Source organism: Lontra canadensis, unplaced genomic scaffold (assembly GCF_010015895.1).
Source record: "Lontra canadensis isolate GAN:19392208 unplaced genomic scaffold, GSC_riverotter_1.0 scaffold3, whole genome shotgun sequence".
NCBI classification, from domain to species: domain Eukaryota; kingdom Metazoa; phylum Chordata; class Mammalia; order Carnivora; family Mustelidae; genus Lontra; species Lontra canadensis.
The window spans coordinates 3,451,067-3,474,653 of NW_022630997.1; the positions used below are offsets into that span (position 1 = coordinate 3,451,067).

Genomic DNA, 23,587 nt, shown 5'->3' on the forward strand with positions numbered 1-23,587 from the left:
GTCTTTCTTTGATGGACAAATTTCAATTAGAGTTATAGTCTCTAACTCCATTCACATTGTTGCAAATGGCCAGATTTCATTCTTTTTGATGGCTGAGTAATATTCCATTGCAGGTATATACCACATCTTCTTTATCCATTCACCAGTCAATGGACATTTGGGCTGTTTCCATAGTTTGGCTAATGTTGATAATGCTGCTATACACAGCAGAGTACATATATCCTTTTGAGTTGGTATTTTTGTATTCTTAGGGTAAGTAGCTAGTGGTGCAAATGTTGGCCCATAGGGTCATTCTGTTTTTAACTTTTTGAGGAGACTCCATCCTGCTTTCCAGAGTGGCTGCACCAGATCTCAGCATCAGTCTTTAATTCATTTGCTTCTCCAGTGCCTTGACCTCTTCCTGTGAAATGGGGATAATGGCAATTAGATAACATTGGATCCATCACCACCTGCAACTTTGGTTGAGATGACGAGATCTGTATAGATGCTAGGTACTCTTGTTTCTAACTAGTCATTATTATCAGGTGCCCTGATTCATTGTCCCAGGAACTTAATTTCTGGTTGCATCATCTTCTCTGATGCAGTGGCTTTTAAACATTTTTTTTAAAGATTTATTTATTTATTTATTTATTTGACAGAGAGAGAGATCACAAGTAGGCAGAGAGGCAGGCAGAGAGAGAGGAGGAAGCAGGCTCCCTACTGAGCAGAAAGCCCGATGCGGGGCTCGATCCCAGGACCCTAGGATCATGACCTGAGCCGAAGGCAGAGGCTTTAACCCACTGAGCCACCCAGGCACCCCTGCAGTGGCTTTTAAAATGATGCCTCAAGCATGAAGTTACGCTGTCCCCAAACCACTCATAATCTAAGAAGATCTCAGATTTTCTGCCAGCATGGTTTCCCCTCCTACACCTTTCCGAAATAAAAAAAATGAAGCCGGAGAAGGAAAGCAATGTGTACTATCTCTGATCCTACTTTCTGAACGTGGTGACAGGGCAGAGGCTGGGCATATTAAAAAAGCACCCTCCAGGCTCGGATTGTGATTTAGTTCATTTATATGGCATCATTTCACCCAGTCCCAGAGAGAGCATTCATCTTGTTCAGGCTCTGGGAAGACTGGGTGCTGGTGGGAGTGTAGCTTTAAAAAGTCAGGAGACCGGGATTGTCACGCAGATGCTCCCACTAACTAGTTGTCTAATCCTTAACAAGTTGCTTTGTCTTTGCAGGCTCATTTTCCTCATCTGTCAAGTCAAATGAGGGTTATGGAATAGATGATCTCTAAAAAACCCTTCCAGCTCTCCAGTTCTATTCTAAGTCTGTCTGCACCTGCAGACAGTGATGTGGGGGCAGGAAGGGCACTAGGGAGGGAGGCAAATTTCCTCATGAGAATAAACCACTTTTACCTGGAGCAGTCCTGTGTCCTCATGTATTCTGTGGTACCAGCTTATCTCAGATTATCCAAATAATTGATTGAGTTCTCTCCTTTCTTTGCCAGAGACACACAGCTTTAGTTTCTGGGAGCAGCAGCTGCTTCTCTGAAATTTTCATCCCAGGGCTTCCATCCTCCACTGTGTCCTCTCAGAAACCTGTCATGGTTTTTCTGGATGGATGCCCACAGAATTTTAATCCAGTCTCTCTCTCTCTCTCTCTCTCTCTCTCTCACACACACACACACACACACACACAGGGAAAGGGCTATGCATAACAAAAAGCAAAACCAGGTTATGGGTTGAATGTTCCTTTATTGAATTCGGTTACTTCAAGGGCTCAGAAGGGAGAGTGATGGAGAGAGGCATAGGTGAACAGCCCTCCTTGGGCTGCCAACCCCAAGCCATGCGCAGTTAGGGCCCATGAGCTCTCTTAGTTAAACGGTTTACAGATAAGGCTGCGGATGAAGAGGGCTATGTGTATTAGCTCCCATCCTGGATCCAGGCCCAGGTCCTGACACCCCTAGACTCTGGGCAAATAGACTGTTTAATGAAACTGGGTGTCTTAACATAATAACATAATATACCCATTTCTTCCCTTCTCCAATTAACATTTGCATTTCCACACAGGGGGTGGAAAGAGGTCCTCGCTCTCATGAAACTTAGCAGAGTCCCCCAAATTTACTCAACTTCAAAAAGCACAAAGAAGGGACGCCTGGGTGACTCAGTGGGTTAAAGCCTCTGCCTTCGGCTCAGGTCATGATCTCAGGGTCCTGGGATCCAGGCCCACATCAGGCTCTCTGCTCAGCAGGGAGCCTGCTCCCCCTTCTTTCTCTGCCAGCCTCTCTGCCTACTTGTGATCTCTGTCTGTCAAATAAATAAGTAAAATCTTAAAAAAAAGAAGGTACAGATTAAAATGAAGAGGGAGGAATCAGAGGGGCATATGAATCATGAGAGATTACGGGTGGGGGGGACCAAACTGAGGGTTTCAGAGGGGAGGGGATGGGGGGATGGGTTAGCCCCGTGATGGGTATTAAAGAGGGCACGAATTGCAATGAACACTGGGTGTTAACACGCAAATAATGAATCATGGAACACTATATCAAAAACTAATGAAGTACCGTATGGCAACTAACGTAATAAAAATAAATAAATAAAAGCTACAGTTCTCCTGGTTTAACTTGCCGGAAGATCTCCCGGGAGGCAGCTAGAAAGGCGCACTCCCCAGCACGGCTCTAGGGCATTCAGTCGGTAGGTTTGGATTCAGGAAAACTATTTTATTCACTCCAAGGCAGCTGGAGGTAGGAGGGTGATAGACTCATGAGAAATGCTCTTGTCTAGAAAGAAATATTATCACAAACAAGACGTCTATGTTTCCACTTGTATATCATGTTGTTTCGATAAAATCCATAAAAACCTGTGCCAAACAATCAAGATCCCAACATCAACGTTAAGGTTACTCCGCATCTTGAATACACGTCATGATCACACAGAGAGTCTGGAAAACTCAAAGCGGGAATAAAAGGGCAAAGCCCTGGAGGTTTGCTTTAAAAGAGTATAAATATCTTTGAATCCTAATTCTGCACTTGCCCACTGGGTGACTGGGGCAAGTTATCCAACCTCTCTGAGTCTCTGGGTTTGTTTGTTCTTTCTTTTCATCTGTAAAACTGGGAGGTTGCTAACCTTGCTGACAGAGAGAGGGCTTGAGAAAATTAGTTTATACACCCCTAAGTGCTCAACAAAGAGTACCCACTTAAAATATGCCACTGTTATTCCCCTGCGGGGAGAGGCAAGTGTCTCTGAGGCCCAACTTCAAATTTGGGATTTGGGATTTGGGATTTGGGATTTGGCCAGAGTTTGGCGCGGGGACCTCCCTGGGCTCCCATGGCCCACAGCGCTAGTCTTTTCTAAGGGCTGCAGTTCGCTCCCTGGCGGGTTCCCATCCTCCACCTAAAAGAAGAAGTGGTGGGTTGGGTATTTTTATTTTAAAAGACTCTTCTGGGCCTTTGACTGGCGCTGCAGGTATCAGCGTGGGTTTGGAGGGCCTCGGTAGCCTTGGCGGAAAGGAGGCGGCGGCTGAGCTGGGTGCGACGGAGGACCCGGAGCCACCCCCAGGTGGCCCCACTGGGGCCAAAGCTTGGGTCTGGGACTCTCCAAGGCAGCAGGTCTCCTGAGGTGGGCGGGCTGGGGAGGAGTGGGTAAATCCTCCTGCGCAAGGAACCTGACGAGGTTGGGGAGGGGCCAGCTGTCGGAGAGCAGGACGTGGCCCCACGCCTGGCCAGGTGGCAGGGAAGGGCCATGGGCCAGTCATTTGGGACCCCATCATCTCCCCGCCTAAGGAGGCCCCGGGAATTGGCTCAGGCCCAGCTCTCCAGGGAAATGAGGGCCCCATCAGCGGCCCGGATCCCCTTCGAGAGGACCCAAATCCCAGGGACCTGCACTGGCTCGGCGGCAATGGGAGCCAGCACCCGGCGGCGGCGGCGCCTTTCGACCGTTCTACCCGCAAAAGGAGTGGAGCCCTCGGGGCGCCAACCTGGGCGTTTGCGCGTGGCGGGAAGTAACTGGCAAGTTTGCTATATTTTGTTTCCATCCCACTCTGCATCTTCAGACCAGGACGGCCACAAGGACACTTCCCCCTGTCCACTCCCTCCCAGGCCCACCGAACGGCTGGGCCGAGCGGGGAATCAAAGGCACTGTCCACCCGGAGGCCCAGCTGGCGACAGCCCGAGAGGACTGACAGGCCACCCGTCTGCCGGGGACCCGGGAAACCCGCCTCCCTGCGGAGAGTAGCTCAGGACAATCACTCTCTCTCTCTCACACACACACGCACACTCACACACCCCGATCAAATAAAGTAAAAGCCCAAGGTCTGCCTCCACGGCCGGAGGCGGCCTCCGGAACCGGACGGAGCGTGGGCTCTCGGATGGGCCGGAGGGGGTGGGGAGCGGCAGGGGGAGGGGAGAGCGCGAAGCCCCCGGCTCGGCGGCCCCTCCCACTCGCCGACTCGCGGGGTCGAGGGGGTGCTGGCGGGGCGGCGGGACCGCGGCGCGGGCGGAGCGCGCCTGGCAGCGGGCGGGAGCCCCTCGGAGCCCACCACACACGCTCGCACCCCCTCGCCCTCCCTCTCTCCCACCCGCTCGCCGGCACCCCCGCCCCCAGCCCCCTCCTCTTCCCCGCCCGCCTCCGCCCCCATTCTGGGAATTGTGTGGAAAAATTCTCAGCCAAACCTCCCACCTCTCCGCTCCCCCCACCCCATCCCACTCCCTTTAAAAAACCCTCTTTCCTCCCCGGCCCCTGCACTCTTTGTGAATGAGGGCAGGGAACAGGGCCCTTCCCCCGCCCAGGAGCCACGCCAGACCGCCGCACTCAGAGCACTGTTTGTTAATAGTCCAATTAGATAATTGCCATCTTTCACTCCTTTTGCTCCGCATTTCCCATAAAGGAATGAATGGGGAGAGCGGCGTGGAGAGGGCTTCTGCCCCGGCAAGGTGACGAGAAGGGCTGGAGCATGCTCCTTGCACAGGGCCATGCGCTTGAATTGAATCATTGTAGCCTAATCAATGCTCTTATTGGATTACTGGCTGTTGCTTTTCTCAAAGATATTGTAGCAGAGACAATGAAATAGCTAGGGGGAAAACTTTTTTTCTTTTTTTCTTTTTCTTTTTTTTTTTTTTGAAGCAGATCTCACAGTTGAGATTTTCTCGGCTCTCTCTCCTCTCCCCCTCTCTCTCCTGCTGGACTCTGAGTACAAAGCTGCCCTTTGAATGGGCTGCCTCAGGCTGCTGGAGGTGCAGGCAGGAAAAAATCCAACTGGAACTAAATGAAGAGAGGTGGCCGTTTAAGATGGCTGTCAGCGTCGAGGTGTGTTAAGAAGGAGTTGTTTGGGACGAAAGCTTGGCTTTTAGAGTTCGGGGGAGATACTTTTCGGGAAAACTTTTACTCCACCCCCCCCTTTTTCCCCCCTAGAGGCAACTGCTTTCTTCTGCTGCAGGGTGTGTAAGCGTTTTTTGTTGGTTTCTTTTCCCTCCCCCTCCCCCCTCATTCAGCTCTATCTGTCGAGTGTGCAGAAAACCCCTCTAGCCAGTATGTGAGCAGGAGGGTCAAAGGCAAAGGGAAAGTTAATAATGCCTGCTAATGGTACGAACAATTCAGGATGAATCTTGTCAAAAGTTTTTCTGGAAGTGTGGGTCTTTGATTGTGTGTTTCCTGAAAGCAAGACCAATCATTTCCGTTTATTCACTGGCTAAACCCCTACTTGATTGGGGACAAGGACAGAAACCATCCATTACGATCTGATATATTATCCAAACAATTTAGTGTATTCATGAGGTAACCGAAACGTGGGGGCTGCGAAATTACCCGTAATCAATTGCAACAGCGAGTGTACGTCCCCGCGGGTGTCGGACAACTACAACTCGCCGTGTCAGTAACAGGCGGGAGCCGCAGCATTTCGGAGTTGGTCTGCTTGCTACCTGATCGCCAGGCTGGGGACATTGGACGTGCTCAGAGAACGCGGACGCTGACGAGGCGGCCTCGCCGCTGCTCCATCGGGATCCTGGATCAGACCCGCCGCCTCTCGGAGAGCGCGCCACTCGCCGGTCGCCGCTGACCCGCCCGCGGTCGCCGCAGCCGCCCCGCGGGGACATTCATTCTTGCCGCTTTCCTCTCTCTGGGCAGGGCTCAGGAGCCCCATTGTAGGGTTTTGTCCCCGCAGTGCCTTTTTTTTCTTTTTTCCCCCTTTTTTTCTTTTTATTTTCTTTCTTTCTTTTTTCCCTTTCTCTCCTTTTCTTTCTTTCTTTTTTTTTTTTTTTCCTCCTATGTTCGGGAAACCAGACAAAATGGACGTTCGGTGCCACTCGGACGCAGAGGCTGCCCGGGTCTCGAAGAACGCGCACAAGGAGAGCCGGGAGAGCAAGGGTGCGGACGGGAACCTCTCCGCCGCCTTCCTCAAGGAGCCGCAGGGCGCCTTCTCCGCGTCGGGTGCCGCGGACGATTGTAACAAAAGTAAATCCAATTCGGCCGCCGACCCGGATTATTGCCGCCGGATCTTGGTCCGAGGTAGGGATGGGGTAGGGCTTCAGGGCGCGTTCTGTGGGGGAGGACTCGGGGGCCCTAGCAGCGCGGCGCCCCAGAACCAGGCCCGCGGGGAGGAGGTGCGGGCTGGGACTTCCGAGAAAGTTACTGGCCATTCCCCACCCCCGCCCCCGGGTCTGGCGGGCCGCTGGGCACTCGCACCTGGGGCGCGCACTCTCCAGGAGCCTTGACCCTCCAAGCCCCGAGGGGCCCCGCCTACAGGGTTGCAGGGAAGCCTAGGGGCCGCGCAGGCCGGCCCAGGCTGCAGGCTGCGGCCTCTGACTGGGGGAAGGAGCAGGACACTATGGAGGACGAGCGCGCGCTGGGCGAGCTAGAGGACTTGCCGGCAGCCTGCCTTCGAGCTCCGGCGCCCTGGCCGGCTGAGTGCACCCAAGGGGAGTGCGGATACCGGAGAACAGCAGCCGATCGCCGGCTACGGCCAGGCCATTTGGCGCGCTGGGCCGAGGGCCCCGGCGCCGCGCTCGGGGCTGGCAGCGGCCGCCGGCAGAAGAGGCTGGGCTGCGTTGCCGAGCCGCGGATGTCGCCTTGGTGCTCGGCTCGCTCCCGCAGGGCTGCGCGTTGTGCGCTGGGCTCTGGCGGTGGCTGTCGTGAGGCCCGGCCCCGGCCCGGCGCCCCCCCGCCCCGCTAGCAGATCGCCAGGCCCCGCCGGCCCCCACAGCATCCCTCCTCCTTCCGCCGACCGGGCTCGGGAGAGAGGGAGACCCTGGGGTGGGGCGTTGAGACCGCGGGAGCGGGGTCTGGTCAAGGCGTCCAGAGCTGGGGCCGACGCGACCCAGCCTGGTCAGCTGGGAGACCTTCAGGCTACAGGGGACGCAGACCGCGCAGCCGAGACTCCCAGGCCGGAAGGAACATCAGCCGATTTGGATTTTTTTTTCCCCCTCCCATGTCCAAAGGGCTCTAAAAGGCCAAGTCTGGTTCCCCCTTCCGTCAGCGGTGTGGAGTTAAACCCCCTCGCTCCACCAAACACGCCTGTGCCTTTGGTCCCCGGGAATGGCCGAAGCTTCCCTCCCTGCTCCCCCCCATCCCCACGCCGGCCCGACTGCAGGCAGCAGGCAACCCTGCCCTCCAGCAGGCTCTGGCCAGGGAGGTGGAGGGAGACGGGAGGGTTCTGGCTACTGACATCTCCCCTTCCTCAGATGCCAAGGGTTCCATCCGAGAGATCATCCTGCCCAAGGGCCTGGACCTGGACCGGCCCAAGAGGACGCGCACGTCCTTCACTGCGGAGCAGCTCTACCGGCTGGAGATGGAGTTTCAGCGCTGCCAGTACGTGGTGGGCCGAGAGAGAACCGAGCTCGCCAGGCAGCTTAACCTCTCCGAGACCCAGGTACCAGGTGGCCAGGCCTGCACAGCTCTGCACAAGCCTCCCCCCGCCCCACCAACTCTAGCCCGATCTTCCCAGTACTTAGCCTGACTGTGGATGAGACTCCCAGGGGAGGTGGAGGAGACAGGGAGGATGGGGTGATAGACCCACTACTTCTTCCCTTCCTTAAACCATTCCTTTCCCTCTATGCCCCCAAATCTGGAAGGGTCCGTACTCTGCCCACCTTGGCCTAGTCCAGGAGGCCCCAAATTCTGTCCCTTGGAATTCTTTTTTGGATCAGTCTTGAGAATTCCCTGCTTGCCTCTGCTGTACAAGGAGCCAGGGTTTGCCCCTGTCTTGGTCACCCCATTTTGGCCAGATTTCCAGGCATCACCTCCTTTGGGGACCCCAGCCTTGTAATACAACACCCAGGCCTATTCTGCAAGAATGGGACTGGAGCCAAAGCCACCTGGTGCTGAGGGTAACAACTAGATTGGAAAGGAGCACAATCCTGAGAGTCACCTGCGCCGGGCAGGCTACCCTGCCTCTTAAGGCTTCCCCTGGCCCTGAGCTGGACCCAGACCCATTCTGGCCGTGGGCACCCACTGGGCACTTATCAGGCCCTGTCTTCAGTGCTGATGATATGTGAAGTATGGGATCAGAGGCAGATCGGGGGCCCTGGGAGCCAGCACGGTCAACTGTGCTTTAGGTCTTTTCCTTTACATGAAATCCACATGTTGTTACTAGAGCCAGTCGCAGTAGACTCTGGGCCCAGGCTTTTCAGGGCCTGACAGATTTGCCTTGTGGAGGCCCTTTTGGGCCTAGTGAGGGCATGGCACCAACTTGGCCTAGGTAAGGCAGACTTCTTTCTAAGGGCTTGTCTCCTTCCCTGCGTCCAGCCCTGAAGCAGGTAGGGAACATATAGGTCTGGGAACTGGGCAGAAAGCCAAGAACATATAGGTCTGGGAACTGGGCAGAAAGCCGAGAACCGAAGACAGATCCTATTGGATGTTCTTTTTGAGTTTAAGTTGGCACAATAGCTTTTTCCTATTCTCTCTACTACCACCCCTCTTGCTTTACAAAATCTAGACCTTTCCATATAGCTGCTAATCTCCATTCTGGGCCACCAGCGAGGCCTGGAGAGGGGGCAAAAGGAGAGGAGGAAGTGGGAGGGAGGCTGGTAGAAAGGGTTTAGTTCACCCCAGCCTCTTGACGTCTTCCCATGATTCCAAAGTTCATGATGGAGAGCAGGGGAGTGATAAATTAAGAATATCACTCAGAACCTCCAATCCAGCTGTCAGAGAGAGAAGATGGAGAAATCTTGGCCCCTAGTCCATCCTGCACAAATTACTCCTTCTGCAGTCACCTTTCCTGCTTGCTGCCAGTTGATGGTCAAGTCTGACCCTAATAAGCCAGGAACAGCTTCTGGAAGCCTTGGACAGGACTAATTCCGCAGAGGCTACAGCCGAGCTTGTTGGCTGGGCAATGGGCCTGGGTCCAGAAAGGTAGAGCAACACTCCCAGCCCGCCCACTCCCGCTTCCTACACAGCAGCCTTCAGGTCTTACCCCTCTGCCGGAAGGAAATGTGAGCTCACAAGACAGGATGATCCGTGTCTGGCTGCAGGTAGTGAGGGAGCCCCATGAAGTACCTTCTGGTCTTCCTTCCAGTTAGGGTCGTGGACATCTTTATTACCAGTTCTGAGCTCCCACAGCCTGGGCCTGCTTCCTTGAGCCGGAATCGCAGCCTTGCGGAGCTGTGTCCAACTCGAGGTGGCCCACGTAGCTCCCGGGCTAGCCCCTCTCCTGCTGCCGGGTGGGGCCGGACTGGGGCTGCGGCTGGGCTTGGAGAGGGCTCCGAAGGGAGCCCTCGCGCCCTGGGAGCCCGCTCTTCCTTGACGGCCCTCTCTCCCGCTCCTCTTTCCCACCCTCCCTGCGTCCCTGCGCCCAGGTGAAAGTCTGGTTCCAGAACCGGCGCACGAAGCAGAAGAAGGACCAGGGCAAGGACTCGGAGCTGCGCTCGGTGGTGTCGGAGACGGCGGCCACGTGCAGCGTGCTGCGGCTGCTGGAGCAGGGCCGCCTGCTGTCGCCGCCCGGCCTGCCCGCGCTGCTGCCGCCTTGCGCCACCGGCGCGCTCGGCTCGGCGCTTCGCGGGCCCAGCCTGCCTGCCCTGGGCGCCGGAGCCGCTGCCGGTTCGGCCGCCGCCGCCGCGGCCGCCGCCCCGGGTCCCACCGGCGCCGCGTCCCCGCACCCGCCGGCCGTGGGCGGCGCTCCGGGCCCCGGGCCCGCTGGGCCAGGCGGACTGCATGCGGGCGCGCCGGCTGCCGGCCACGGCCTCTTCAGCCTACCGGTACCGTCGCTGCTCGGCTCGGTCGCCAGCCGCCTCTCCTCCGCCCCGTTGACAATGGCCGGTTCGCTGGCTGGAAATTTGCAAGAACTCTCCGCCCGGTACCTGAGCTCCTCGGCCTTCGAGCCTTACTCCAGGACCAACAATAAAGAAGGGGCCGAGAAGAAAGCGCTGGACTGATTTTAAGTGTTTGCCTGTATTTATATTTATAGTATCTATTGTGGTGATATTTATGGACTCGCGTATTCGGCGCCCGAGGCTCCTGTGCTGGGCTTCCGGCCCCCACGAGGCCTCTGACAGTTCTCCTTCCCCACTAGTCTCTGCCACCAATCATATTTTGGGCTACTTTTTTCTACCTTTCCACCGTGCTCCCCCCGCCCCAACTTCCTTCTGAATCCAGGAGAATCCAAAGAATTGGGGGAAATAACCGAATTAGCCACCTGATGTCCCAACCGTTGCCCGGCCCTGGAGGGCAAAGACTGGTTCTAAGTCAAAGTCCGGAAACCCTGCTCTAGAGCGGGCCGCTGCTGCCTTTGATGATTCTTATGAATATTGAAAGAGCAAAGCTGCACGCAGACCCCAGGGTCTGAAAAGGCTGGTGGGTTTCGTTAGACCAAAAAGGAAGATGCTCCTTCTTTTCGCAAGAGAAACCAGGGCTTTGGGGAGCCCCTGGGCCCCACCTTTTGGACTGCTTGGAAGAGCCGGTGCACACGCAGCTTTCTGGCTGGACACCTCCTGCCGATTTTTTCCCCTTTTAGAGAAACAACAATCACTACCGCCCCCGACCCCAGGAGATCCACCAAACATCGAGGTAGGCAACGGTGGTAATACATTTGATCTAATCAGCAATAAAGCAAGAGTCATAACTACCACGTAAAACCAGATGAAGTGAAACCAGTTTTTAAATACTCAACAACCAAGTTTGGAAGGTTTTAGAGAATTCAGGTTAGGGATTGCTCCACAGGCCCAAGCAAAATTCCAGTTCCGGGTGTTATGACTTTAAACAGGAATTTAAAAGGAAAAAGAGAAAGAAAGAAAAAAAAAAAGCCAATGCCGCGAAAGAAAGAAAATTCGGAATCTTTTCTCCGATGCTGTTCGGGGCGGTGGCCAACAGCTTCAGTCTCCTCAGGGAGAGAGAGCAGGGCGGCTGCCTGTGGAAGCTTCTCCCCACCAACTCCTTGACCCGTGGCTTCTGGGCAGAATCGCTGGGTTTGGAAACGAATCAGTGCCCTTTGCCTCCTCTTCCCCACCCCCGGATTCACCGAACCCTTCCAGAACGCTAGAAACGCCCGGATTTCTTCGAGGACCCGGTGGCAGGGACCGAGCCCCGGACAGCAGGGCTGCCCGGCCTCCTGCGCGGTGGTCTCTGTGTTCAGATCAGCTCCCTGCGTGAACAGGAAAGACATCCCTCCCCACATCCCACCCCTCAAAAACCCCAGGGTTTCCATGGTCCCAAGTCAGAAACCCGGATGGCGACACTGTCACAGCCTCATCCCTTACCTGAGCAACAACCACTGTCCCCGCAGCCACAGCTACGCGCATTTTAACCAAAACCACAGACCTAGCCGGCGAGGTGCCGCAGTGTCTAGAATGTAATTCCTTCATCCGAAGCGAGCGCAGAGCATTTTTAAAATAGTAATTTTATTGTAAATTATTTACGTCGGAAGCTTTTTTTTTCCCCTTTTTTCTTTTCTTTTAGGAAATAGTGAAGAAAATAATGAACGATTCAAACGCGGGTAGGTGTCACTGAATTCTGGCTACTAACTCTGTTCTGAATGTTTTGGATATTTGGATGTTTTGTATTTATGTGGTGAGAGTGAAATATATATATCTAAGATGATAAATGAGGTGCATTTTTGTCTTGTGTTTAAAGGATTAAAAAAAAAACAAAAAGGAAGAAGAAGAAGAAAAGGAAGAAAGACTCAGCCGATGATGAGTCTCTGCTTTGGGACTCCTGGTGCATAGGGTGGTAGCCCCAGAGCCCGCAGGGCCCAGCCTCTGGTACCCTGAGCTCCTGGGAAGAGGTTTGGGGTGGCCCTTGGTCCCAAGAGTCACAGCCATCTGGCTACAACGTTCTTTTCACTTCTTTGAGTCTGTCTCCCTCTCTGGCTCTCTATCCCAGTGGTGCTGGACCTGCAGGACCTCCCCCATGGATCTCCCACTTTGTGTTTCTTGGTTTATTTAGGAACTTGTTTCGGGATACCCTCAAGTTCCTACCTCCTAACATTCCCAGTTACTAGAGTTTTCCAACCACAGGTCCTTGCCCAGCGGCAGTATTTTGGATTGGTGCGATCATAGGGCTGGGAACAGGCAAGATTTTCCTTTCTTCTCATTTAGAGTTAAGTCTCTCTGCTTTCAAAGAGAAACTTGAGGGAGCAGGAGAGTGGACTAGATATTAATTCCTGCGCAGACCTCTCCTCCCTCCCCACCTCAGTCTGTATGCAGTGGTGACGATGTAGATGTTGCAGGGGAAGCTAGGAGGGCTGAGGGGGTGCTCCTAGACACTCCCCTAAAGCCAGTAGCCCCGGGGGCCTCAGGCATAGTGGCCCCAGCTCCCTCTTCTGGGCACCCGCATACCTGAGTGTTGTGGTGGGGGGGAGAGTTGCCTTGGGACATCCGCACAGGTCAGCCCCCCACCTAACCCTCAGGAGGGTACTGTGCCTGAACCACAAGTTTGAATCATTGGAAATGAGGTGGCGGCAAAGTGTGGGAGGCTGAGTTCCGCGCTCAGCGTGGGTTGGATCTCTGAGCGGTTTGGGGCCTTCTTTGGGAGCCCGGTGTTCGGCTTGGAGCAGCCACAGCACCCCCAGACAACTCACTTTTGTTTTTCAAAGTCGCTACACACCCCTTAGCCTGATACCTCTGGGCTCCTCCCCTCCCTGTCCTTCTCCTCTGCTTACTTTCTTTCCCTGGGAAGCTGCTTTCTGTCTTCTACCCCTCTAAGGATCTCTCCCCGCTGGTGCTCTGGGTCTCTGTCCCCTAATCTCTCTTCTCTTCCATTACTTCTCCGCAGTCAGTCTTCTGCTTCTCTCTCATATTCATTCTCTCTCTCTCTCTCTCCCTCTGATTCCTCTGCCTGCCCGGGTGGCCTCAAGGCCAAGGCGTGGGTGGCTCTGTGGCGGTTTCCTGGCTGGTGGCCTGGGGCCAGAGAAGGGGGAGAAGGGAGTGAGAAGGTGGCATAATTTTATGGAACAAAAGAAAACACAAAATCCTAGCTTAAGGGTCCCCAACAAGCTGAGCCCCCTCCCCAAGGAGCCTCAGCCTGGGGAGTCATCAAGCAGATCCCTTAGCTGCTTTCCCTCCTTTCTCTTGCTGCTTGCTTATCCCTAAAAGGGAGAAGAGCCACTTACCCCATTTCTCTGCTCTCACCTCCCTTCCCTGGCTTTGGGAAGAGCTTTTTCGCTCTTCTCCTGCCACTCAGGGAGTGCAATTGTTCTTAACGAGACTCTTCTGCATAGAACACGAATCACAATTTTAATTAAAAAACGTTTATAGACAATTCATTTAATTTTAGTGTCTGTCTTGTTTCCTCTCCTCCCCCAAGGGCCTCCAGCAAGCCTCCTGGGTCCCTGGAGGCCTCTGGGGAGGACTCTAGCCTCTAACTAGTGACTCAGAGGCCAGGGAGGAGGCAGGTGGCCTCTGTGACAACAGCTGGCCCTGCCTGCAAGAAGGTGGAAGGGGCTCCTGGAGGTGAAGGAGAACAGCTGGAGGTTGGGGGTGGGGGGAGCTGAAAGGCATCTCGTGTGCAGGCCTGCACAAAGCAGCCTCCAAGTCTGCTCAGAGTGGAAAAGAAAAAGAAAGAAAACCTCTCACCAAACTCCAGTAACTTTGGTGGACAGGTGTGGGGAAGATGTGGAGAGTCACATTGGGCGTGGAACTGGGACGCATGCTCACATGTACACCAGCAGCTGGCCTACCCCAGAGCACAGGGTCTTCATAATAAATAGCATTTAACAGCCCTTTATAGTTTACAAATAGCCTTTCACATATACCGTCTCTCTGACCCCTTACATTGGTAGGGCCAGCCTCATTTTAAAGAGCCACATCAGGCTTGGAGCAGGCAAGTGACTTGCTGAAGACGACATAGCTAGTCAGAGCTACAAGAAGACAACAGAGCTAGTCAGAACTACAAGACTGAAAGCTGGCCCCAGGGCCAGGGCCCTCTTTTCCCCCCGTTTGTTTGTTTTTCTCCTTCTTTCCTTCCCGCTCCCTCCATCTCCTGGCTCTCTCCTTCCCTTCCTCCATTCGTTCTTCTCTTCCCTTCTTTCCTTCCTTCATTCCTTCCTCTTGTGGCCAAAGCGTCTGGCTTGTGGTACCTGAATTCTTCAGCCGGTTTACACCCTCATCTGCAGACTCCTATTTCCAGCCTTCTCTTTACCACACCAGCTGCTAAGGATTTACTTGGTGCCTTCATCAAGAGGTTTAAATTTTCCCCTTCTTCCTGTTTTCTTTCTTGCCAGTATCCAACTCCTTCCCCCTCCTTCTCTCTACAGTGACATCTTTAAACCCATTTCCACCTTTATCATCTTTACCTCCTACTTCCATAAAACAATTTCTTTAAATTGAGATCTGCTAGTCATACAGTAAACATCTAAATGGTAAAGTACACAAAGCTTAAGGGTACAGTTGATGAATATTTACAGACACACACACACACATACTTCTTGAATTGTTTCACATCATCGTGTGATGTGTCTTTCTCCTGTTTGAAAAGAAATGATGTCATATCATTGGGCTGTTATTGCACAGAAAACCTTTCCAGGAAGTCTTTCTAAGTCTTCTTGAAAGAATTAGAAATCATGTATTTTTTTTAAATTTTATTTATTTGACAGACAGAGATCACAAGTAGGCAGAGAGGCAGGCAGAGAAAGAGGGGGAAGCAGGCTCCCCGCGGAGCAGAGAGCCCGATGCAGGGCTCTATCCCAGGATCCTGAGATCATGACCTGAGCCGAAGGCAGAGGCTTTTAACCCTCTGAGCCACCCAGGCGCCCCAGAAATCATGTATTTCTTCCAATCTCCTGTAATTCTGAGTTTAAGTGACTTAGGTCAAACATTTGATCAGAATTTAAACTGTGTTAAGTACTTCAGGGTTTTTCAAACAACAAGGAAAGACCACCTCCCTCTGAATCTCCTGGACACTGGTTAAAATGTAGATTCCTAAACCTAGGCTCCCTCCCCGTGAATCAGAAACTTTGGGGGTGGGGTCAGGAATGTATATTATTAGTAAGTTTCTCAAGTGATTCTTATCCATGCTAACATTTGAGAACTACGAAATGGCAAACTCTGAAAACACTGCAACTTCTAGCATCTGGCCCAGGGCCTGGCGTTTGGTGGGAATACAATGAATGTTTGTTTAACAGATTAATCCACATTTTCTGACACAGTTTAGGGTTTCTTGGATCACATCATACCACTGTAATTTAACACCATTTCTGCATCAGGAAGTCTTTACATTTCAAAGTCTTTTTACTGGAATAGGTTTCATTTTGATGGAGCAGGGGAGGAAAGAGGGATAGATTTTGGTGGTTTCTCAGATCTCAGGGATGGCTTTTTTATAAACCCAACTGGGACCACCTCGGTGGACATGCTACTCTCCTTCAGACCTGGGAGTTCGGGGAGGGGAAGAGGAGCACCCTCCAGATTTGCTGAGAGCCCTCAACCTTTGTGGATTGGAAATGAGGATTCTGTTGGAAAGAGAGTAGAGCAATGGAAAGGAGCAAGGTCACCAGGGGCAGAGAAACTGGCCCTGAAATGAAATGGACATGGAAGCTGAAAAATTACTTCTGTGTTCTCTGATTTATGCTTGAAACTTATTTTCTATTCAGAAACACGTTTGCTTATCTTCTTCCCCTGAAAACAGAAAATAAATGTGTGCTTCACATGGCAATGTTGTATCCATTCTTAAAAATAACAACACCACAGAGAAACACAGACACCGACACACACACACACACATGCGTACGTGTGCCCATTCCTTGGTGTCTCATAATGCCCACGATTATGGTTTGCTGTGCTAAGAAAAAGTGATTATTCTTAGTGGTTGCTAGTAATGGGCTCTAGAATCAGAGTGACTTGGGTTTGAATCCAGAACCACCACCTAATAGCTGGGTAATCTCAGACAAACTACCGAGCCAGCTTCTTAAAGCCTGTTTCCATAATAATCATAGCTACTTACAGAATTTTTGTGAGTAATTAGATAAGATATGTGAAGCATCTGGTACAACCTAATACCAACATTCAAATACTAGCTCTTTATTATAAGACTATGTCATGGTGGCCATGGGGAAGTACTTGAATTGTGGTTGAGCCAGTCATAATGGAATTTACTCTCCCTGTCTTTGGACTGGATACCAGGGTCATCAGTAAGCACACCATTTTTACCATAAATGATAAATTGTTATTTTAATGATGTGGCAGGCAGCTCTTAGCTGTCAATCTCCTTCAGGAATTAGCTTAGCTGACAGAGCCACCTTGCCAAAAATCACTCCCCACTGAGAGACAGGGGGAGAAGCATGGTGCTCACCCCCAGCTTTGGGTAAATTTAAAGGACCACCCCATCTTCCGAACTCCCTGAATTGTTGACTGAGGTTCTCTCAAGACTCCAGTGCTGCTAGACTTCTTCTGCCCAGTTCTGCTTCTTACTTTCCCCTTCCATACTTGTTGAACTTGGAGCGCTGGCTAATAGACGTTTTACACGCTAATCTGTCTGCTTCTTAGGGAGCCTAGCTTGCATCAGATGTTATGGGATAGAGCTTGGAAAGTGACAGAAATGGAGAGGAAGCATTGAGGACCTAGAGCATAGAATGACTGAGGGCAAATTGTGGGAGAAGAGGCAGGAATGCAAGCAGGCCCGAGTCCCATACTCATGACATTTGTACATTACCATTAAGGTAATGGGGAGTCACTGAAAGATTCTCCCAAAGAGATTATGAAATCGTTGCAGATCTGTATTCTGAAAGATCTTTTGGCAGTAGGGGAAGGGCCTGCAGGAGGTAGAGTGGAAAGAGAGCTCGGAGCTCGAGGATTCTGGGGCAGAGAACAGTTGGTGAGTTCACTCCAATAGGGACAAGAAAGCATAACAGTGGTGGTGGGGGTGCAGACCACTGGTCATCCACTGGTGCAGAAGCAGCAGAAATGGAGGAGAGGGGATGGGTTCAAGGCATTTTCTGAGCCAGAAATCAACAGATCTTAGTACCAAGGGGACGTGACTGATGGTGGCACTGATTTCAAGATGGGGTCCAAGTGGAACTTTGCAACCATTTCCTTTGAGCCAGAGAGAGAATCAGATGCAAAGCCTGAAACCAAGAACCGGTGGGGGCCAGGGTGGCACCAAGGCTGGTGAGGGAGGGGTAAGTTCCTGCAGAGAACTTGGTAGGAGGGCCCAAAGGTTGGAAAAATCCCAGAGTCTGCGCCCTCCGCTGGAGCCTGGAGCCTGTACGTGGAGTCCCTTCTCAGTGGGCGGAGTCTGCGGTGAGTGTCTGGAGGAGGTTGTGCTCCTGCGCCTGGAGTAGCTGGGCTTTGCAGCCCCAGCGCTAATGCCCCACGCCTCAAGAGGCGAGCTCACCCCACCCGGTGCTCCCTGGGGCTGGTGGAGGTGGGGGAAGTGCATTGGCCTGAGATGCCAGCCAGGACAACCACCAGGAAGGCGGACAGCTGGACCGCAGGTGATGCTTCCGCCGCGTCCAGCGAAGCTGCACTTGGCCATGGCGCCCTCTTGCCCAGCACGCGCAGGAGTTAGTGCTAGAGATGCCTTCCACGCAGGTCGGGCTCTGAAGATGTCAGCAGTGACTCAGGTCTGTGGAGCAGCGGATCCGACCGCGGGAGGTACGGCCACGACCCCTGGAAGCCCCTTTCTCTGCCCACCGCCGCTGCTCTGCCGGGGCTCTCATCCCAGCTGCTGGACTCGAGAAAAGGAGAGGGAGGTAGGCCAGAGGCTACCTCTCCATCCTCCAGACCAGCGCTCTGGGCTCTGGAAAGCAAGTCAGGCTGGGGCCTGCTCTTGGAAGGAGGGAGACAGGGGTGAGGGATATGGTAAGGATGCCCAATAGCAAGTGCCCAGGTTTAGTTTTGTTTTCCTTTCTTCTAACTTGTTAGAGAAGATTGCCAGCTGCTAGATAGGCGATCGGGAAGGAAGTTTATCCTCATGCCCATTTTACTGAGGGTCAGGCTTAGTCTATTCGAGGGAAGAGCTAAAGGCAAGTTTCATTTTCTGTCCCAGATGTCAGCTGATGCTATGGAGAGCAAGCCCAGAGATTTGAGAGGGCATTGTTGGCTGGGACGGACAGACAGCCTGCAGAGAAGGACTAGAGGTTCCGAGTTGATCAGGAAGGTATTTCAGGTCTTAGCAAAGGCAGCCCAGGGATGAGTGGGAGGAACGAGGGAAAGAAAGGCAATGGAGTGAAAGGATGTGGGGTTACTTGCGGAGCAGAGATGAAAGATAAGACTAGAAAAGTAGCCTGATCAAGAAAGCTCTAGGGGTGCCTGGGTGGCTCAGTTGGCTTAGCGTCAGACTCTTGGTTTGGGCTCAGGTCGTGATCTCATGCATCAGAATTGAGCCTTTCTGGGGCGCCTGGGTGGCTCAGAGGGCTAAGCCTCTGCCTTCGGCTCAGGTCATGATCCCAGAGTCTTGGGATCGAGCCCCGCATCGGGCTCTCTGCTCGGCCGGGAGCCTGCATCCCCCTCTCTTTCTCTGCCTGCCTCTCTGCCTACTTGTGATCTCTGTCTGTCAAATAAATAAATAAAATCTTAAAAAAAAAAAAAAAAGAATTGAGCCTTTCTTGGGCTCCAACCTCAGCGGGGAGTCCGCTTGAAGATTCTCTCCCTCAGTGCCTCCCTCCCTTGTGTCACATGGCATCTGCTCTCCCCCTAAAATAAAATATAGATCTTAAAAAAAAGAAAGAAAGGTCCCAAATACAGAGCTAAAGATCTTTATTATGTAGGAGAAGGAGAGGTTTTTTTGGTAGTCAAGGATGGGAGGAAAACCGAATTACTGGATCAGACAGGTGCAGAAGGGGGAAAAATGTTACTGAACCTTGAGGTTAGTTAGGTGTTGAGGTCTGAGATTGGGTTGTAGGTGAAGAGAATGGAAAATAGGTACAAAGTATGTCTTTGTCATCTCGTCAGTGATGGAGGGCAGGGTGGCTTAACACACTGATACCAGCACTCCTTTCTAAACATGAACATTATTTCATGTTAATATTCTTTTCCTGAGCTTCCTCTGAACATCTCTGTTCAAAAACAATTAGCTTCTCTGTTCAGAGATACATGGGAGGGTGGCAAATTATGTTCAACTCTCCTGCTAAATTGGAGTCATTCGTGGTGGCTGCCTAGGGTACTAGGTTGTAAAGGATTCTGAGGCCTCATCCAAGCTCTGTGGGGAAGTGTGCTGATCATTAGTGATGTCTGCCATAGCCATAAGAGAGGTTTTTGCAATTCTGAGGGAAATAGAAGTGACTTTGTGGTCAGGTTGCTTCTCTGGGTTCTGAGTAAGGAGCTGGGTCCAGTTTTGGCTCAGCAGGTTTGCTTAGCCTAGAAAGGTTGTGGCAGGTAGGAAGCTCTTTTCAAGCAACGTAGGGCAAGTTTCTTGGAGCAGGCATCCCTCTCATTATGTAGATCCCCACGACAGGCCATAGTAAGAAAACCTGGGCTCTGAATTCTATCTCTGCCTTTTATTAGCCATGACAACGTAAACAAACTACCCCTTTCAATCCAAATACTATTCCGCAAAACATTATTTGGTAACATGCTAAATATTTATTTTATCAACCATGTTGTAAAGTGCTTATCACTGCCCAACTATGAATGTAGCAAATGTTAGCTTCTTACTTTCATTTGAACCAAACCTTGTCTTTTAGGCTATAACCATCAACTTTGGACTAGGTTTTTCACCTGGGCAAAATTATATTACAGTGCTTTTTATGAAGATTCATTAAGACATTGGATGTGGAGTGTATAACATAGAGTAGGAAGAGAGAGCTCTCTTTACAAGTTGGTAGAATGAAGGAGACACACTTTCAAGAGTTTGGTGTCTCCACAACATTTTTTGGTGCAATTATACAAATACACACACTCAGTCATATATTATAACGTCTCTGTTTTTCCTCAACATAAATAGGTTCATATTATACGTATTATTTTGTGACTTCTTTTTCATTTAACAATATATCTTAAAGATTCTGTTAGGTCACTGCACATAGGTCTACCTATTTTGTTAAACTCTCTCTGTTTCATAGTATTGATGTATCATAATTTTTTTAGCCATTTGCTTATTGATGGAAATATGTGTTTCTTCTTTTTTTTTTGCCTTTACAAATATATTTCTGAGAACATTCATTGCCTTCTGCACCTCTACTAATATTCCTAAAAGTGGAATTACTGAGTCAAACAATATGTATATCTAAATTTTAACAGGTACTGCCGAAGAGTGAATGAATTTATACTCATACTCACGGTTTTTGAAAGTTAGGATGGATAATTTAATGTTTCCTACTGGATATAATTCACCTGAGGCTCTTCTATATGTTAACTCCTCAAATAATTCAAATAATTGGTGTTGAAAATCCATACGTCATAAATTCCCTTGAAGTTCCTGCAAAAACAGTTTGTTCATTCTCTGTCCTGGATTGACTATTAATCTTGTAGATAATTTAGGACCTCCTCTAAGATTAAACAGATATAATTTCAAAGTGATACAAAGTTAAAATTTCAAGTCTTGCTTTATAAAATTTCAAGTCTTGCTTTATAAAAGAACAGTCCCTTGTTGTCATTCTCAAGCAGTGATCACCTTAAATTCTTTAAATGATTTCCTTACTTCTTAATTCCTCTTACTCATTTCCTTTACCACCCATAGTTCCTCTCCTCCAATATTCATGGTTTAGTTTTAACATTTTGGGGGAGGGAATAGATGAACATTGAACATTGACATTATTATGGCAATATAAATCCTATTCACAGTTGAGCTGTGTACTATATATGTTATGAATTCATTTATTTCCCTATACAACTTTTGTTTCCCCCGGAGTTAATAGTTTTCTTTTCTTTTCTTTTCTTTTTTAAATATTTTGTTTATTTATTTTACACAGAGAGAGAGAGAGAGATCACAAGTAGGCAAAGAGGCAGGCAGAGAGAGAAGGGGAAGCAGGCTCCCTGCTGAGCAGAGAGCCTGATGTGGGGCTCAATACCAGGACCCTGAGACCATGACCCAAGCTGAAGGCAGAGGCTTAACCCACTGAGCCACCCAGGTGCCCCAATAGTTTTCTTATTTTTTGTTTAATTGGTTCTCTGTGTAGTGATCACTAATCCATTTCAAATTCACATGAGTGTGAATATTTCATTTAGCTCCTATGCATTAGATATTCTCTCAAATTCTTCTTTTTGGAGACATCTGTCTTGGTATTGCTGTCCTATTCTAATGGAGACTGCTGCCTCTCTAAGCCTGAGACACAGCTGTTTTTCTGGTATCTTTCTTCACTATTATTCTTGAGATCATTATCCTTTTCTGAATTGGAAGCCCTGTTTCCTGGATTCTGTGTCTTTCTCTTTGATGATTTTCTCCCTTGTTTTGATGGAACACTTCCTTCTGTAGCTCCTTGAGACGTGGTGCATGGAGGTTCGTTTGTTAGTTTGTTTTTGAGAGTCTGGATGTCTGAAAGTGCCTCTATTGTATTCTTACACTTTCATGATTATTTACCGGAATATTTTAAAATTACAGGTTAGAAATGGTCTTTCCTCAGAATTTTGAAGACATGCTTTATTGCTTTCTAGCCCCCAGTATCACTGCTAAATCCAACACACTTCTGATTTGTGATCCTTTATACGAGACTATCATTTCTCACTGGAAGTTTTTGGGATCTTTTCTTTGTCCTGATATTCCTGAAATTTCACAAAAATGTGTTTGGAGTAGGTCTTTTTAGATCCATTGTCCTGGCCCTTAATGGGCCTTTTCAGTCTGGAAACATGCTTCATTGGCAAATTGTCTTGAATTAGTTCTTTGATAATTTCTTTTCCTCCTTTAGTCTTTTTTTTTTTCTGGAACTCCTATTATTTGGATATTAGATTTCCTAGATCGATCTAATTTTCCTTTTTTACCTTTGCTATTTTCTATCTCTTGGTGTTTGGGATGAGTTAATATGTTACAAAGCACTTAGGACAGTGCCTGGCCAACTTCATCTTCTAATATAACTACTAGAAGTTTCATTTTGGCTGTCACATTTTACATATCCAAGGGTTATGTTTGATTTTCCAAACCTGTGCTGTTTGATATGGTAGTCGTTAGTCACATGTGGCTGTTTGGATTAAAATTAAATATAATTGAAAGTCAGTTCTTAGTTGCATTTGCTACATTTCAAGTGCTCTATGACCAAATGGGGCTAGTGGCTACCGTATTGGACAGTCAGACATAGAGCATTTCCATCATCACAGAAAGTACTATTGCACAGTGTTACTCTAAATATTTTTTCCCCTTATAATAGCCTGTTATTGTTTTAAGAATGCATATCTTCTCTTTTCTCTGTAAGGATACATATTTTTAAAAGATTTTATTTATTTAAGACAGAGAGAGAGAGAGCACGAGCGAGCACAGGTGGGGGGAGGGGTAGAGGCAGAGGGAGAAGCGAGCTCCCCTCTGAGCAGGGAGCCCAAAGCAGGGCTCCATCCCAGGACCTGAGATCATGACCTGAACCGAAGGCAGATGCTTAACCAGTTGAGCCACCCAGGTGCCCCTCTCTGTGAGGATATAAATGATAAGTTGTTTGACATTTCTTCTGAACTTCTAACTTTATTCTGTTATGTTGTTCATATTTAATATTAGGACATAAAAAACCTGACTGGAAACTTACTGTGCATGGTTGGGGCTTATTGACTATTGAGATTCATCATGTGGTGATCTGGTAGGGATGTTTTGTTAGAGATCACTGAGTATCAGTATCATAAGTCCTTTCTTCAAAGAAGAATTTTCCAGTCTCCTAACTAGAGTGTATAGGGCTAGCTGTCAATATTTTTGGCTGTTAAACCTGAGAAGAGGGATGGGAGTCTCACTGAACATGTGTAGGCTTCCACTTACTCCTTTTTGCCTTTAGTTGTGTGTTGTGTCTTCCAATTCAGAGTTTTTCTGGTTCACTATATCCAGGAAGAAAAAAACAACCCATACAACCAAATCTCCAGTTTTCTGCTGAGGAGGCAGAGGTGTGGTCTGCTGTCTACTCAGGGTGGGGGATGGGATTGAACTGGGAGTCCAGCTACTTCATTTGCGTATTGATCTTGTTACCTGTAGCTCTAATGAACTCATTTATTAGTTCTGATGGGTTTTTTGTGAGTTGGAAATTCATTTCCTAGTTTTTCAAGATGAGTTGTGGTGCTTCATGAAAAACAGTGTATTGGAATTTATTGAAGAATGAAATGAGCTTCCTTTCCCTCTCTGTAGTGTGG

At 50.0% G+C, this 23,587-nt stretch overlaps 1 protein-coding gene across 1 annotated transcript; it reads left to right on the forward strand.

Annotated features, from left to right (window-relative positions):
• The first annotated feature begins 6,241 nt into the window (after positions 1-6,241).
• VAX1 (ventral anterior homeobox 1) lies at positions 6,242-10,558 on the forward strand. The gene is made up of 3 exons (XM_032877235.1): positions 6,242-6,482; positions 7,655-7,842; positions 9,767-10,558. The coding sequence occupies exons 1-3, from the start codon at positions 6,242-6,244 to the stop codon at positions 10,340-10,342; spliced, it is 1,005 nt and encodes a 334-aa protein (XP_032733126.1). The 3' UTR covers positions 10,343-10,558.
• Positions 10,559-23,587: the final 13,029 nt, after the last annotated feature.

Excerpts from the sequence above, each read along its gene's own strand:
- VAX1 (XM_032877235.1), top strand. The coding sequence starts at position 6,242 with ATGTTCGGGAAACCAGACAAAATGGACGTTCGGTGCCACTCGGACGCA. Across the intron at positions 6,483-7,654 it reads CCGCCGGATCTTGGTCCGAG|ATGCCAAGGGTTCCATCCGA; the intron begins GTAGGGATGGGG and ends CCCCTTCCTCAG. Across the intron at positions 7,843-9,766 it reads TTAACCTCTCCGAGACCCAG|GTGAAAGTCTGGTTCCAGAA; the intron begins GTACCAGGTGGC and ends CCCTGCGCCCAG.